The sequence below is a fragment of the Colossoma macropomum genome, unplaced genomic scaffold (genome assembly GCF_904425465.1).
Source record: "Colossoma macropomum unplaced genomic scaffold, Colossoma_macropomum, whole genome shotgun sequence".
In the NCBI taxonomy this organism is placed as follows: domain Eukaryota; kingdom Metazoa; phylum Chordata; class Actinopteri; order Characiformes; family Serrasalmidae; genus Colossoma; species Colossoma macropomum.
This window is the reverse complement of record NW_023494790.1, coordinates 13,588,132-13,606,530: the sequence shown is the minus strand read 5'-3', so window position 1 is coordinate 13,606,530 and position 18,399 is coordinate 13,588,132. Positions and strand designations below refer to the sequence as shown.

General features: G+C 39.0%; 1 protein-coding gene across 1 annotated transcript in view; it reads left to right on the top strand.

The window, feature by feature from the left end:
- Nucleotides 1-18,399, top strand: part of pcdh15b (protocadherin-related 15b) — a 302,478-nt gene that overhangs the window by 29,230 nt on the left and 254,849 nt on the right. The window contains exons 3-4 of the mRNA XM_036572205.1: nucleotides 15,461-15,475; nucleotides 15,754-15,819. Coding sequence (XP_036428098.1) covers nucleotides 15,461-15,475; nucleotides 15,754-15,819 — 81 coding nt within the window. The remainder of the gene's footprint in view (nucleotides 1-15,460; nucleotides 15,476-15,753; nucleotides 15,820-18,399) is intronic.

Sequence of the window (18,399 nt, the reverse complement as noted above, 5' to 3'; positions counted from 1 at the left end):
AAGCGGATGAATATGACATTTGCAAGTGCGTTGAAAGAATGTATTGTGTTGAAAGAAAACTCACTCAAAACTTGGTCAACAACATATCTTCAAGAGATGTAAATGATTTATCTACTATTGTTGCCACATCTATGTCACTATAATGTTGAATTTGCTTTTGAGACATTTTTAGCCTGTGCATGTGTCTTAAATACGTAAAGACATTTGAGGTAGCCTGAAAAAGTCCTGCGAAATCCAGTCCAACGTCTGGGACTTTTAAATGTCTGTTTCAGGCTTTACAGGGCGACTTGCAGCAGTGCACGCACACCATGTTTGAACATGTTTTTTCTCCTGACTCAGTAATGCTACTTCTTTCAATTTTAACAAAAAAAAAACTTACTGCTACTTTAAGGTGCACCCATTGCTGACACAGGCCTTCAATTGCACACACACAGCTAATCTCCATAGAAAAGCAATGCCAATAGAATGGGATGCTCTGAGGGAGCCACACATGAGTCTAAGGTCACTCCCTATTAACACCCTTGAGTTCAGAGGAAATGTTGGCTGAGCAGGTGTCTACAAATTTTGGACACAACAGTTTTTGACCAAACTGAGTAATAACTAAAGTAAAATTGTTTCTTTATAGAAAATAAATACACTCAAAACTGAACTAAACTGAGATTGAAAACTAAAATAATAAAGTAAATAAAAAAATGATAAAAAAAATACAAATTTCAAACATTTAAAATCCCTGGGTAAGACAGGGTTAAGCCCTAAGTAGTGCACCAAGTGTTCCCTACAGTGATCTTCCAAATTTGGCCACTTCTTTCTATTCTGTCCCTGTGGCAACCACATAAAGTTCAGATTCCCCATAATAGAGAGAATTGGGTTCTGCTCTGTCACGTTTATGTAACTCCGAGGGAGGCTGCAAAGCCGAGGGAGTTGAAATGCAGCCCCTGACACTGTCTCTGCCTTATTAAGAGCAGCAAAGGTTGCACCTGAGTAATAAGGTGGATTGTGTCTCTGGAGGGGGTTTTGGCCATATGGTCCATGCAGTTGAACTCTGACCGCTGGTGTGCTCTCATCTCTGAAAATACTAATACGTCTACCCTGCTAAGGAACATGAATCAAGCAAAGGGTCAGTCTGGACAAGTCCCCACCGCATGCTAACTAAGGACAAGGCTGAGGATTCATAGCGGCAAACGTAACCTCATCCATTTTTTATCGGCTGCCACTATCCCCCCACTTCAGATGCGCTTTATCTTTAAACTTGCCAGCCATCTAAAGAATTGCATTAATGAGGATGTTCAGGAAACTGCCTCTGTAGGGTGGTCCTAATGAGTGCCACTAGCCATGTAGACATTATCAAGGCAATGATGCTAGAAGCAGGAAGATACTGCAAACAGATTTGTTTTGTTTAGTGGAATATAGTACCAGTACCAGACAAATTGTTTTTTTGTATGTTTTGAGCTATGTTACAGGATTCAGCTCTCTGTAAATTATGTGTTTGATTGAAAGCATCGGGGTGACAGATGATCCATTTTCTGAGTATCCCGCAAAGTCCTTCCCTGTGTAAAACCCCAGATCTTCTTTCTTTGCCACTGGCATTTAATCAGGTTTAATTGATTGTAATCAAAATAAAACTCTCCTGAAATGTAGTTCATTACTCTTTTTGATAAGAACTCAGCTGTCTTGATTAACCTAAATCACCTATTTTCCAGGGTTTTTTTTCTCGTTTTGTCTTTTACTCTTTCTTACTTTTTTCCATTGGCTTTATTCCTGTAATTCAGACAGAATCATTTTTAGCACTGCAAAATGCAATACCTCCATATTAGGGGATGGGGGGATGGGTGGGCAATTGTTATTTGTTTGTTTTTCATGTATTATTTGAAGGGGTTTGTTTTAAAACACGTTATAGGCCACTTTCAAACATATGTTATTGGGAATGGACCTTGCACATACAAGGAATATCAATGCTGTACTATTATTAACACTACTTTTATTAGGAAATAGAGCAGTGGCTACTTGAAGGACACAAAACCATACAGACACAGTTTGATCAGATCACATCAATCAACGTATATGAATATGTACATTTGTAGATTAACATACTGATGTTATTAATATTACATGAAATCACTGACCAACACTACAGAACATGAAATAGCTGATGAACAGCTATTAGGTAGGTAGATACATACATACGCACATACATACAGTACATACATATCAGAAGTGCAAAGAATAGCATAGTGCAAAGGTGAGCATAATCAACATCGTACAGATATACTATGTTGTAAGTGTAAATATACTGCACATGTAAATATAAATATACAGTAAATATAAATGGGTAGTGAGTATGGTAGCTCAGTGAGTATATAGCAGATGATAGACAATAACCTTGTATGTCCATTTTTGTAATTTCTTTTTGTTTTTTGCATAATTTGAAAACTCCATTTTGTTAAAATTACATGATTAAGAAATGGTCCTAAATTGCTTGTTACATTAACTTCCATTACAAGTTATATTTTTTTCCTGCTCCTGTAAAATGACCATTTTGGAGAACTTGCTGCATATCACATGAACTTTGTTCAGCTTTGGCAGGTGGACTGATTTTGCCAGTCTATTCACCTTTTCTCTAAGAACAATGACATTTTAGCTTTGTCTTCATCATTGTTCTTTATCTTGGCTTGGGACTTTTAAGCTTAGCTGGTTTTAGGGATCAACTACAGCAGCCAAATGGAATAACTAATTTGATTAGTTTCTGTACTTTACTACTTGCTTATAAACTACCAGATAATGTGATTGCTCTGCACTACTGTCGTCCTGTAGTATTATGAGCAGATCACATACTGAGAAAATGGGGAAAGCGATCATTAATTTAAATGATAGTGTCATTATCAAGTGTGAATAAAATTTTAATGTAAAACAAAATTAAGTCAGCTAAATCTTGTGCTGTACCAGAGTTTTTGCTTGCTGTTCAGCAGTTCAGAGTGTGCTAAAAACCCAGTAGAAGCTGAAACTAGCCCGAAATGTGTGTCAAACCCACTAAATATTATTATTTTCTAAATAATCCCTCTACATCTAACAAATCTTCTACAACTTACTGGCACTTGTCTTTGTAAATTGTCTTAAAAATATGTATATATAAAAAACAAGAAGTGACTGCACTATCAAACTAGGCCAGTTTGCAAATTTGGCAGCCCTGTGCGAACAAAAGAACACAAGTAAAATACATGCATCAGGAAAACAGCACAGTTCTTCTGGGTGCCAAGGCATCCCTGCATGCTTAAAATCCCTGCTGTTTTCCACCTGTTAAATGCAGTTTCACTATAGCAGCTGTTTTCAGACCGTTCTCTACAACTGCATAACCGTGGACATCTCAAGCTTTGTGAGATAGGGCAGGGCATTTGCCCCACCCTTCTTTAGTTTTTTTAATATATTGCTTATCCGCTTTTAAGTGTCAGGCAAGGCAGCGTTCCACAAGCCCTTCATCGAAGGGATTATTATCCCAAAACATAGTTTTTAACCTGTTTTGTAATGTAAAAAACAAAAAGTATGGATTTTATTTTAGCATGCTAGCTAGGCTCATGTTAAGCAGCTCCTTTCTCCTAGTTTGCAGCACCATTTAGCAATTGTTGCAGGATGGATGGTTTGACAGTTATTAAATGGTGGATTGAAAATCAGACACAGCTTTCATTTATTTGATGGCCACGTTAACAAACTGAACTTACATTCACAAATTTGATTGTTTTTTGGTTTTGGGAAGACACAGTGACATAATACCAACGTAAACACTACACTATTGCATCATCCTACCCAACATTTCTGTGGCCCCAAAAACGATTAGCTAACTGTTTCTTTATGTTGAATAATGTTAATACTACTTAATGTTGAAAAGCTACTTTAGTGACTGCGTTTACATGTGTGTTAAAACAGAGCTCAGAATTTAAGATTACACACACATTTTGTACTTCAGGTTTGGTGTACAAAGCAAAACAGGCGGGCTTCTCAAAAAGTCTCTTTCTTTGTATTTCAGTACCAAGGATCAGTATTTCAGTTTTTAGAAGTGGAAAGAAGTGAAGAACTGTTCTTATGTTTTTCTGCACAGATAACTGGTTTTGGGACCTTTATTTTTGAGAGAGTAACGTAAGGACGATCACACCTGAAGGGAACTTTAACAAGAGACGTGAAAGTCACCGTCAGCAGATTTAGAATATTCAGAATCAACCTCTGTGGACACATCCATCCCATTGAGAGGCAGCGAAGAGATCTCTGACCTTGACTGTGATAGATAAATCCCAGAGGAGAAATGTTCTGGTGTGTGTGTGTGTGTTGGGTTAACAGACCAGCATTTCGACTTTGCTTCTTGTTGTGCTTATACGGAAAAGTAGAGTTGTACGATATTGACAAATTACAGCAACACCTCGTAATACTGTTTCAAAGTCAGTAGGCCAATAGACTAAGCAGGCACAAATGAATTTTTCTGACCTAAAACTTAGTTCAATACTGTTTACTGCCAGGGAATGCTGTCCAGTCACACTAGCCTTACACTACGGCTACATTAAAACTTCATGTTGAGTTCAATTTTGAACTAAATTCACGTTCTCAACCAAGAGCACTACTGCTTTGGCTGTGTTGACCTCTGAATGGATGAGGCCAGACAATTTCTAGTGAGGAGAATTGCCACACAGTGTTGTCATCCAGGTTTGTCAGGTCCTAGAGGGCACTCCTGAGCTAGTCCAAAATGAGTTCCTATTGAACTTGATGTACAAAAGCATAGTTTGGAAAAGCTTATCATTTTTATACAGAAAGATGCCCTCATTTTCTCAACCCAAAACATGAAATATTTCAACACTCATTTTTTGAGTGGTGTTGAACACCGGGTGGATCATTGGACAGCTGAACACGCTCGGAGGAAAGCGCCCAACCGCCAGATCTGCTACGTCAGCTAACAGACACCTGCGCTGACTAGCATCGTGTTGGGTGATGGGGGGAGAAGGAGGGGCATCCTGCCCAACCAGAGAGAGTGAGGCCAATTGTGCTCTCTTGGACTCCCGGCAACGGATGGCTGTAGCATCACCAGGGATTGAATTCGCAATCTCCTGATGATAGGGTCAGCGCTTAGACGGTTGGGCCACTCTGGAGCCCATAAACATTTTTTAGTTTCAAAATGTACTACTCGGTCTCTGGTACAGATGAATCGTTTTCATACTGAAATGAAATTCAAATAACAAGAACTGCAATTTTAATTATAGACTCTACTGTCTTAAGTTTGAAGTGTAGAAATGAGGCTTGTTAATTAAGCTTGTAAATTGCCTGTAGAACAGTTAGACCAATTAGTAGCAGAAACGGAACATCTGTGTGATATGTCTGTAACACCACCACCACTAACTTGCAGTGACTGGCTATGTTCAAGGCTCAAGCAGTATGTTTGACCTTTTGGCCAAAATAACATGCCTGGACTTTAATTTATAGAAGATAATCACTATTTACATCACAGTTGTAATATTGATTAGAAAAATTGCAAATAGAAAACAGCTTGTGTAATTCTAAGGGACAGAAAAAGGTTGGAAAATGGTCATGTAAAAGTGCATTAGGACTGTTTTTGGTACCTAAAACCCAAAACAGAAAGTGTAGAATATGGCTCCACGTTTTGAATACGGCTGTTCAGTAAAAATAGTGCAAATACATCAGAGGCAGGCGTGACCAAGGGACATAATAGCAGCACACACCTCAGCCAATATCTAACATAGATAAATTACTCATTCATTTAGTAATATTTAGAAAAGATTTTCTAAGGAATATGGAATTAGGACTCATGCACAGCTAAATGTTTCTGTGAATCATCTCTTTGAGTGATCAGCGCTCAAAAAGGCTTTAAAGCCTAACTACTGGGAAAGAATAGAACTGACAAATAGGCTCCTGCAGGAAACACTAATGTCTTCTATCGTCTTAAATCAAAGGCAGGCAAATTGTTTTATTAGTGTTTTACTAATTGTTTTACTGTAGTGTTTTAGCCAGCATTGCATTTCTAGACTGATGTGCAAATTGGCACAAAGATGTGCATCAGCATGAGCCCTACAGAGTGCGGTGACCATGCCTCCACTGAGGATACTTTTATTTGTTAATAATAAAGGACAAGCTTGTCTACTAGGGATGCATCAATACCATTTTTTTCAGACTGAGTACGTGTTTTTTAGTACTCCCCCATAATCAAGTACTGTAGTGAGTAACCTACATAGAATTAGGTAGTTGTTAATGTAAATGAGTGCAACCCACCTTAACAATTAAATCATTCAAATCTAGCTGCTTTTAAATGTCATGCTTTAGCTTGCTATGCTACCTTAGTTACCCCGGCTTGAGTAGCATTGCAGTGGAGAAGACCGTGCTTTGTTGCATGTCAGAAAAGCACTTCTGTACAGCTGTAATTAAAGTACTTTTCATAGTTTTGTTCTCATGATTTTCATCTGTCTCTTTCAGCAACAGTCTCTGTAGCACAGTGACAGCAGGAATCACATCTGAGGCTAATGCATCTGAAGAGCTCACTTGTGAAGTTTTACCTCTTGTTGATGTCTTTTGTTTAGTTTGCTGAGCTGTAGTTGGATGTCCCCTAAAGCCAGAGATACATGTGTGATTTGGTGACTACCTCTGTGTATTTGAATAGAGCATCACTTATGGACAAAGCCTGTGATTTATATACTCACACTGTATGAACGTGCTCGGTTTGATTGACATGCTACATGAAACGCAGCCTATGTAGATGGTCTATGTCTATGAACAATTTTCAGTAAAGCTGATTCATTAAAAATAACTCATAAGTAGCTTGGCTAATCGCACTGTGCACTGAAATATACACAAAAAGACAATACGGTCTCTTGACAGTTTTAAACAATCACCGTATTCATGTTTATACATTATATTCTATATAATTTTATTCAGTCAAACAGAATAAAGTATGAGGTTGGTAGCAAACACTGACTTTTTTTTGTCTCTGTTTTGTTAGCCTACATGTCTCCACCCATATTGGGAAAGCAGTTGTGATTGTGTGTGTTTAAAAACAGGCTACTGTTTTTGTTTGTCAGAGTGTTTAAAGTGACCACAGACTTTGTGTCTGACCTCTACAGGGTCACAGACACTCTTCTGTGTGAGCAGACCCTTGTTCATTGACAGCTTGAGTCGTTTGTTTGTGGCAATGTACACTTACTAGGCTTACTTCATATGGTATATGACGGTACTGAATGTTAGTATTGGTGCATTTTTATGAGGTTGAGTACAAGTAAATGAACACAGTATCGGGCCGATACATGACACAGGTATTGATATCGATGCCTTCCTGTTATCTTCTCTTGTCATCATGTCTTTATCAGTGTAATGCTCATTTGTGTTTGAGCCAAAACATTGAACCAGAGCTTCTTTTTTAGTCTGTTTGTGTGACATTTATGCATAAAGACAAATGATGTGGCACGAAAAACTCCCGCAAATTCTGACCCAACACCTCAGACTGTTAATTTATCATTTCATGCTTACAGGGTCACTCGCAGCAGCACACAAACATCATGTTTTAGCATGTTATTTTTTCTCCTGACTCAATTATGATGCTTCTTTTCATTTCAGTAACAAAAATGTAGCAATACTGTCGTTTGCAAGACAAATAACAATCACATAACAGTATATTGCACAGCCTAGTTTGTACCCACACAGAAGCATTACCTAGTTGATTAGCAATAAGTTATTCACTTATTGAATGTACTAGCAGGTGAGACAGGGCTGGTGTTCCGCATACCCGAAAGATTTGAATTCCACAGATTTTCCAAAATATCCTCATAGTTCAATCTCTAAGGAAGTCATTCAATGTTTTGATGCGATGCGTTTCATTGTAGAGAAACTTGTGGATTTAGATTTCTTTACAGTGGTGCTGATAGGAACCGGGTGTTGCAATGTCTATAACTTAAATCACTAAAATGATGTTCAAAAATATGCTAGGCCAAGATATTTTCTTAAAATTATCATAAAGCAGTGATTCAGACATAAAGCAGTATATTCATGACCATTTTGTGTTATAGTTTTCTGTGAGGTAGCTTTTGGAGACATAAAACTCTTCAGACATCTGGTTCCTATCGAAACCACTCTGATATATTCAAAAAGAGTCTCTGCACATTAAACAACTCTGAATTATTTTGTTTACCTCTAAACTATTAAATAATGCACACGTTTTGAAAAATTGGTGGAATTCCCCTTTAACACCGTGTTCATCTGCCTAATGATATTTATTGAGGAATTCACTGTCCATCCACCTCATAGAGTATAACCTTTTCCACTAAGTGAAGCACAGGCTTAATTGGGCCAGATGTAATTAAATCATGTGATGTTCTTTGAGGTCTTTGATATTTGACTTCTGACATTTTTTCAAGGAATTGCTACGGTTTATTCCAGACTCGTTAGAGATGAATCTACACAGAGGGGGCGATTTGTGCTGTGATGAAAATAATGATCAGTCAGACGAGGTGAGACGGAGCCGTGATTCAGTGTCTGATGCCTTCTTAAGATCAAGATCCATAATGGGCCGTCATCAAACATACCGATGCTTTTAAATGGCACAATCAGTCTTTACATCTTTTTGGTTCACGCATGCCAGTACGGGGCTTATGCTAGAGAAGGTCAATGGGAAACGTATGCCTTCAAGGCAATTACGGTATTTAAGTGGCATGATGCATCTTTGAGGCCTCGTTTAATCTCGCTGAAGGTCTTTGGCTTTATTTTCTGAGCCGTTAGAGCTCACCGAGAAGAAATAACTTTTAAAAAATGACTTTTAAATGCTTTCCCAAAATAAATCAGCAATAAATTATTCAAATGGAACTGCTGCCCAATCCCTAGGCAGCCAGCCATTCTCCTGAAAAACAATTCAAAGCCAAGCCGTGTTTGTGCTTCTAAGACGAGCGATCATTAATAGCCGCCCGTTGATGACCCTCAGTGGGGAGGCAGTGTCTGCGTAAGGCTTGCACTCCGGCTGTAAGGCTGAACGGAGATCAGAGCATGGGCCATGTGTTTGTTTATTGATGAGTATGGATTTCTACTGTGATTACTCCTGCTGGCTCCCGTCCAAACATTCATCGGTGTGAACCATGAAGATTAGCTTAGACACCAGCCTGGTGTGTATGAGAGGCTATGCAGATGGCACAAAGCTACGAGTTCCCAAATGATGACTTTGACCTATTTAGAGACCATTTAAAGTATACTCTTGTCAAATGATGTTCTATCTACAATAATAATAAGAATAATAATTATAATAATAAGAAGAAGATAATAATAAGTTTATATAGCACCTTTTTTCATACCTTAGGATACTTTACAGTCCGGTATACAGTATCAGTATACTGTACTTTTCAAAAGTCAGAGAGTCGTTTTTCAGGCGATATTAGGAGAGGAGATTAGATGCAAAATAATCCACATAGAGAGAAAAATAGGTGAAACAATGAAGAAAAAACATGAAGTTGGAGTTAATTTATTAAAAGATATAGAGATTCCCTCCTATATATATGTATGTGTGTAGACCCTATTGATATAGAGGTCCCTCCTATCTCTATATTTTGTGTATTTTTAGTATTTTTCTTTCATATTTTTACTGAAAGGATGTGTATGGGTCAAGAAGCCGTTACTGAGAAAAGGAAATAGATAAAAAAAAGGAAATCAATGTCTTCAGTGAGTTTGTCTTGCACTGTTCAGTTATTTAATGTAAAGACAAAATGGCCTGTGATTGTTTAAAGTACAAGCTATTCGTTTTCAGGAGATATTTATGTGGACATTAAATATAAAATGATCTAATTGCATAAGGAAGGGAAAAGCCAAAGGAAAAACTGTCATCATCTGATAAACAGTACTTAAAACTTTTATCTCTGAGAGATTACTGAGAAAAGAAAACAGCAAAAAAGAAACAAAGAAGCTGCTGGTGTTCTCAAAACAATGGACCAACCCCGCACTGAATGTGTTTCACATAACTTGGATTGTGAAAAGCTGAAAATGCAACAAACCTTGAAGACGGAAAAATATCCCTGCAGACTGAACTTTGGGGAGAAAAAATATCCCTGCAGATTTCTGAATGCAAGTCTTCCAAACGGAGTGGAAGCGCTACTAATGGCAACATGTGGACACACATAGTACTGAAAAATGATATGTATTGGGTTGTTGAGGTTTTCTGTTAGTTTTTCTGTTAAATGTTTTCTGCTTTTTGTCCCTGATACTACAGAAAGAGGAATTTACTTAACTGTAGTATTCAATGGAAATTAAATAAATGAAGGTTGGTCTCTGACTTCTGCACAGTACTGTACATTAACGTACAAAGGCACTAGAACACTTTAGCTTTCCCTGAATACAAAAGATATTTAAGATATTCAAAATAAAGGGAAAGACTGTGAACTTTAAGTCACCTTGACAAAGCCAGCTAATAATGCTTCAAAAGCATTTGTAAGCAACTGTTGATTGTTTTTAATAAATTAATTGGGTTTGAATATTAATTCAAGGTAGTTGCTATGAAGTTGTCAAAGTATTCCAGCTTGTTAGGGTGTTGCTTAGTAGTTGTTGTAGCTAAGGTGTTGTTGTTGCGCATGTGATTACTAAAGTGTTGTCAGGCCATTGCTATGGTGAATACAAAGGTGTCGCGTGGCCATTGCTATGATATTCCAGGTGGTTGCTAAGGTGTTGCTACGTCGTTGCTTTGGTGTCCCATGTGGTTGCTAACGTGTTGCTAGGCCATTGTTGTGGTATCCCAGGCAGTTGCTAATGTGTTGCTAGGATGTTGCTTTGATGTCCCTTGTGGTTTATAAGGTGTTGCTAGGCCATTGCTATAGTGTTGCTAAGTCATTGCTGTGGTACCCTTGGCAGTTGTTAAAGTGTTGCTAGGCCATTGTTGTGGTATCTCAGGCAGTTGCTAAGGTGTTTCTAGGATGTTGCTTTGGTGCCCCTTGTGGTTTATAAGGTGTTGCTAGGCCATTGCTACAGTGTTGCTAGGTCATTGCTACAGTACCCTCGGCAGTTGCTAAGGTGTTGCTAGGCTATTGCAATTGTATACCATGTTGATTTCCAAGTTGTTGCTAGGCCATTACTGTAGTATGCCAAGTGGTTACTAATGTGTTGCTTGACCATTGCCACGGTGTCCAGAGTGGTTGTTAATGTTGCTAGGCAACACATTAGTATGACAAGTGATTACTAGGGTGTTGCTAGAACTTTTTACAGTATTTCAGGTGGTTGCTAAGGTGTTGCTATGCTGTTGCTTTGGCATCCCATCTGTTTGCTAAGGTGTTGCTAGCTCACTGATGTGGTATCCTAGACAGTTCCTAAGGTGTGGCTGTGGTATCCCAGGCAGTTTCTTAGGTGTTGCTAGTTTGTTGCTGTCATGTCACAGGTGATTGTTTAGGTGTTGGTGGACTTTTGCTAAATGTTTCAAAGTGGTTGCTGAGGTGTTGCTGGGCCATTGTTATGGTATGCCAAATGGTTGTTAAGGTGTTGCTAGGCCATTGTTATAGAATCCCAAATGGTTGTTAAGGTGTTGCTAGGGCTTTGTTTTGGTTTCCCAAAAGGTTGCTAAGGTGTCTGAATTGGTTGCTAATATGCGTGCATATATGTGTGTGCTGGTATGTATGTGAGTGTACATAGAGTCTGTGTGGGTTTGCGTGAGAGATATCCTTTGTTATTTGTGGCAGATTTGAAATTCAACATTCTCAACATTCTGCTATTCATTCTAAGGTGGAAAAAGTTGTCTTTGAACAAACATTGCACAAAAACTGTGTGTTTGATCAGTCTCAAAAGCACAGGCACACTATTTGGGTGTACAGAGTTCAGTGGTTCTAGGTTAAAAGGAGGTGTTGAAGTTAATATTTTGAGCGTAAGGACAGCAAGGGCAAGAAAAAAATGTCCAGCTCTTGGTTTTCCCTGACAAGTCTGATTTTCAGTTTCAAATGAACTATTCAAACAGTTTCAAACTATTTTGTTTATGACATATTACTAACTGTAACCCTCATCTCTGTCAGAGGTAGTCTTTCAACTTTGTGGTTTGTTCAAGGTCTGTGTCTTAATATTTACACACTGTGGTGAAATCTGTACATGTCTAAACACAATTCAGTTCAATCCAGTTTGGACCATCCTGTCAAAAACTTTCACGGCTGTTCGTCATGTTGCACAGTAAAAAGGGGTGGAAAGACCTCATGCTATAAATCTTTGATGGAGAGGTAGCAGTCTGTTTGGAGTCTTTTTGAAACAGTACTTATGCACAGTGGGACGGTTGCTAAGAGAACCAACCTGCCTGGGTTTAGTGTATCGGCGTATTGATGTCAAGTAACATGACACACGTGCTGTTAATCTCTAATTCATGAGCAACAGACCAAAAAGGGGTTTTGGAGGCATACGTAGTGTGGATGACATATGCTTGGTCTGAGAATTCATTTCAAGCTGTGGAAGGGTGACGTGGCAGAAATGTAGTATTATGATAGTAGAAGATATTTTATAAGGCACAATATTTAGTTTTTTTGAAGTTTGCAAACGAGTGGAAATGGACAATGCACCAGTAGTGCTACATTTTAAAAAAACTAAAACTATGACTGATCTTTATCTGGTTTTGCAAAAATAAACTTTTAAAGAAAAATTCTGCTGATTTTCAAAACTTTTTGAATAATTAAATCATTAAGATGATATCACAGATATGGTATTTACATAAAATGCTCCGTTCTAGGGAAATGTATGAGGCACAGTGTTTGATGATATGTGATGATACACATGTGATGATATTGCGAAAAATGAAAGTATCATCACGATACACTTTTCCAAGCATATCGTTGAGATCGTCAGTACTTATAGTGCACTAAAAACTGCCCATTCTATTGAAAAAAGAGTACAATTAATCTTACTAAATTGGATTTAGAGCAGTGAAGCATGTGAAACGGTGAATTAAAATCATTGAACTCATTCGTTTTTGATGGTATTTTAAATGTGATGCTGATGGTACTTTTTTGCCTGTAACAAATTTCAGAAAAGTGTTGTAATGCATATCATGTATCATAAGAGTCTTGAAGTATTGTAGTGTGTTACTTTTGCCATATCGCCCACTATGTACTTGAAAAAGCACATTATGTAGAAATTTATAATCATATTGTCATATTGCCTACCCCAGTGTGAGGCCTGTCCTCACTATTATAGAATATTGCTCATCCTAAAGTTAAAACTGAATGTTAGATTGGAATGCCAAATTATTAATGTCCATAGTATGGAGGTCGTTTCACACAGTTTTTTGGCTCTCGTTAATGCCCATAAACGGGTGTGCTCTGAACATATTTTTATTCCGCTGTTATAAATTTCTGGGGAAAGTCGTTTTCTTCATAACAGCTGACTTGTGTTGCCGCAGAATTCACAGTGTTAATTTAGTGTGATTTACGTTCCGCTCTCTCTCTTCTCATAACTAGCCATTCGTTTTTGGGCTGGGGCATTGAAGAGACAGCGGGAGAAGCAGTGGAGGAAGGAGAATGGCCTCAAACTGAATTCCTCTGCTGGTAACAAATGCAGCAGCTGCAGCCATATATCTCCCGCTGCCAGCCATGAAGGAGCATGTTAATCAAATCATTCACTCAAGGACTTAGTCCAGTGCTGCGCTGTGTTGCGCTGTCTCATTGCACTCCACTGTAAATCCCAGCTCCTGCAGCGTCGGCACTAAACACACTGTGAAAAACCGACGGCTTTTAGGCAAAAGCCTCCTTTTCTGCTAATGCTAACAGCTGAATAAGTCGCTCAGCTGACGACGAGAGCGAAAGCATATTGACGGTTATGTTGAAACCCAGCCAAGCTCAACAGAATTTATCTTCTATTTATCTCTCTGCCTATCTGTCTGGGTATCAGGCCAATCCAGACACTAATGTGCTGTGTAAGTATCAGTGGTGCTAATATGGCTTTTGCTAATACCTATGCGGTCGAGTTAGAGTAAATTCATCATGTAATGCCGCTTTGTAAAAAATTTCAGCAATTACGTTAAGACTGACTAACTTCAACAAGTTTTTAAGTATAAGTCTTAAGAATAAGAACATGATTTGCAGTTATATTCTGTAGCACCTAAGGTGGATCCCAGTGTTAATTGAGTTGGCTTGATGGAGCCAACTTACTGTTCCTCATTTTATTTTTCTAGTTTTCGAGCTAGAAGCATGAAACTTAACAGGAACTTAGAATCTATATAGAAGAATAGTATGCTAATATTCTTTTGGTGCCAGTCACACATATGGTTTTTGTATAGCCTACATTCATTTCATTATATGTGTGTGTATATATATATATATATGTATACACTGATCAGGCATAACATTATGACCACCTCTTTGTTTCTACACTCATTGTCCTTTTTTTCAGCTCCACTTACTATATAGGTGCACTTTGTAGTTCTACAATTACAGACTGTAATCCACCTGTTTCTCTGCATATTTTGTTAGCCCCCTTTTACCCTGTTCTTCAGTGGTCAGGATCCCCATGGTCCCTCACAGAGCAGGTACTATTTGGGTGGTGGATCATTCTCAGCACTGCAGTAACACTGACGTGGTGGTGGTGTGTTAGTGTGTGTTGTGCTGGTATGAGTGGATGAGACACAGCAGTGCTGTTGGATTTTTTTAAACACTGTGTCCACTCACTGTCCACTCCATTAGACACACCTACCTTGTCAGTCCACCTTGTAGATGTAAAGTCAGAGACTATAGCTCATCTGCTGCTGCACAGTTTGTGTTGGTCATCCTCTAGTCCTTCATCAGTGGTCACAGGATGCTGCCCCAGGACGCTGTTGGCTGGATATTTTTGGTTGGTGGACTATTCTCAGTCCAGCAGTGACACTGAGGTGTTTAAAAACTCCAGCAGCACTGTCTGATCCACTCACACCAGCGCAACACACGCTAACACACCACCACCACATCAGTGTTACTGCAGTGCTGAGAATGATAGTACCTGCTCTGTGGTCCATGGGGTCCTGACCATTAAAGAACAGGGTAAAAGGGGGCTCACAAAGTATGCAGAGAAACAGATGGACTACAGTCTGTAATTGTAGAATTACAAAATGCACCTATATAGTAAGTGGAGCTGATAAATGGACAATGAGCGTAGAAGCAAAAAGGTGGTCATAATGTAATATGTAACAGCATAGCAACACCTTAGCAATCACCTGGGATTTTATAGCGATGGCTTTGTCATTCACAAACTTTCCCCTTCAAATTTCAGTATGCGATTTTTGCCAATATCGATATGTTTGCTGAAACTTAAGCCTGGCCAATTTTATCAGCCAAATGATATATTGGTCAGGCCCTAGAAGATTTACAGTGATTTAAAACAAAACAGTACTGGATTGGCAGGCACTGATGCATCCATGCTATCTTCTTGTGTGTCTGTTTACAGTGTTTGGATCTTTTCATGTATTTCTGTCTTCCTTTTTCCCTCTCTTTGCTGTTCACACCGTTTCTGACTGCAGACTGGCAGTATGAGGGTAAGTTTGTTATCCTTTTTCTTTTCTTCATCTCTTACATCTCTTTATCTGCTTGACGAGCAGCATTTCATCAGCCCTTACTTGCCCGTACTAGAAAGAGCCTCAATGTGCATAGAATGCCTCATGTTTTGTGCTCCTGCCCCTTATGTATTGGCCCTGCTAGAGCACGACTTAATGGGGACCCTAACCTTGGCTGAAATTGAAATGTCTGCAAATATCTTTAGTATGGGGTTTATGAATCTTGTTTAAGGTCGATGATGCTTCTTTCTGCCTCTCAGAGTGCAAGCTCTCCAGAACTGGTCCTCCAGCCACCATAGTAGCCATAGACGAGGAGAGCCCTAATGGTAGGTATTGATCTTCTTTTCAAGATTTGTACAAAGAAACTACTCAGGTTGCTTGAACAAATGCACCATCATGCTCAATATTATGAGGGCCTAAATTTTTGAAAGTGAAGAGGGAGTGTATTTGAAAATGGGTAGGAGATTACTTGGCATTTTTCTTTTCATGCCACATATTGGACAGCCATATTGGTTGTTATTGAGTGTTATTGGGTAGAGCTACACAAAAGCAGGCCTGTGATTTTCCAATCAAACAAGTAGAATGCAGAAATCCAGTACAGAAAGAACTTGGCTGGCAAGTAAAAATGAAATATGTTTTTTTTATTTCTCTCTGTGGCTTAGGTTGCTGCAAAGGAAGTCTGTGCTTGTGCATGTTAGACCCATAGATGTCCCCAGACAAAACCAGATTGGTTAAGATTTGTCTAGTTTACAGAATTTATGGATGCAGATAACGTGTCTGTTGCACTAATGATAGAGGTTCCTGTTGTGACAAATGTGTAATTCACTGGCTTTTTTGGACCTCCCATGGTGCACCTCACAGGGCTGGGCTGCCACATCACAGATGGTATTCAGCGTGCCTCCACAGTCAGGGGCCTCTTTATGTAATAGATCTTTCTCTTTGTGTGCTTCTCTCTCTGTCTCTTTTGAGGTGGAATTTTTGAACTAGCTGTAATTGGATTTGAACATGAACAAACCTTTTGACAGGTTTGATGAGAGGCCTGGCCTTTAGCCTTGGCCAGCCTGCAAATGAAAGCTGAAGAGGGTCTAATAGCGTCATTCTCCTAGGAATACTCTAATGCAGTTTGAGGCTCTAAAGTAGTCTAAGCATGTCTCATGTCAGGTGGAAGGTTGTTATTGCATGCACTGTTCATTTTTAGGGTAGCCCAAACAATGCAATTTACAGCCACTGTGGTGCCCATTCTCTCATTCTTCTAGTGCTATGAACAGGTCAAAATTTTCACTTTTCTAACTCCTAGATACCTCATAATACCAAGAGTGGCAAGATATTTAAGGTCCAGCATAGACACATATGCACTAGGCCTGTCACCACATGTGGAACAAAAATATAAATACATATATTTCTTTACATCTAAAAATAAATGTGCGGTAAATGCTAATATACACTGTATGGCCAAATGTATATGGACACCTGACCATCTCACCTCTATGAGCTTGTTGGAAATCCCGTTCCAAAATCATAGGTATTAATTTGGAGTTGTGGCTATAATGGCCTCCCCTCTTCTGAGAAGGCTTTCCACAGAATTTTGGAGTATGTTTGTAGGAATTTGTGCCCATTCAAAAGAGCCTTTGAGGAAGGTCCTTTCCTGTTCTAGCACAGTCATGCTAAATCAGGAAAGGACTTTTCTCAAACTGTTGCTAAGTTGAAAGCATATAATTGTCTAAAATATCTGTGTATACTGTAGCATTTACATTACTCTTCACAGGAACTAAGGGGCCCAAACCCTAAAAAACAACCCCAAACCATTATCCCTCCTCAACCAAACTTTACTGTGCGTACTATGCATTGGTATGCATTCTCTTGCCATCTGATAAGCCCTGATTCATCCAAGAGACCACCAGATAGTGAATTGTGATTTGTCACTCTAGAGAACAATTTCCATTGCTCCAGAGTCCAGTGGCAGCATGCTTCACACTACTCCAGCTGATGCTTTGGCTTGTGTGCAGTTCCTCAGCTATGCACTGGAACTCTGGAACTTTTGGAACAGATATGCAATTTTTATGCACTATGCATCCTTAAGTGACAATTAAATAGTAATTTATGTTACCAGAGACAGAATTTGTATGTTATTTATTTCTTTCATTAAGAGTCTAACATGTTTATTAAGGTTAATCAAAACATTTATTGTAGCTATCAAGTAAAGATCAGGCTAGAAATGCAATATTTAAACGATAGTCAGTGTCAATCCACTGCTTTCCATTTTGCATTAGTCCAGAGTTGTAACTGAACCTTGACTAGTGGGTAGCGCTGTCGCCTCACACCAAGAAGGGCCTGGGTTTGTTTCCCAGCCAGGTGGCCAGAGTCCTTTCTGTGTGGAGTTTGCATGTTCTCCCTGTGTCTGTGTGAGTTTCCTCTGGGTTCTCTGGTTTCCTCCCACAGTCCAAAGACATGCAGTCAGGCCAGTTGGACATGCTAAATTGCCCCTAGGTGTGTGGACTGGTGATCTGTCCAGGGTGTTTCCCGCCTTCCTCCCAGTGACTTCTGGGATAGGTTCAAGGTCCCTACGTGACCCAGAAGGATAAGCGGCTTACAAAGTGATTGTGTGTGCATGTTCTAAAAGGATGTGCTGTGAGGAGTGTGCCATCATGCCACTATGTTATCTGGACTGCTCTCTGGACAGAGGTTGCTGCTGCAAAGCACAAGTTTCATTTCATGCATGTACATATGAAATTGTTTACGCACCAAATGGTCATCTTTTCCGAGCTGCGGTTTGTAAACATTGTTGCCTGTTGGCATTCATCAAACCTAGCACATCAACTGTTATTTGTTACATGTTTTTGTTATTTTATTATTATTTGTGGACATCACACTTGGAGAGGAGAGAATACAGGTTTACCTGATTACTG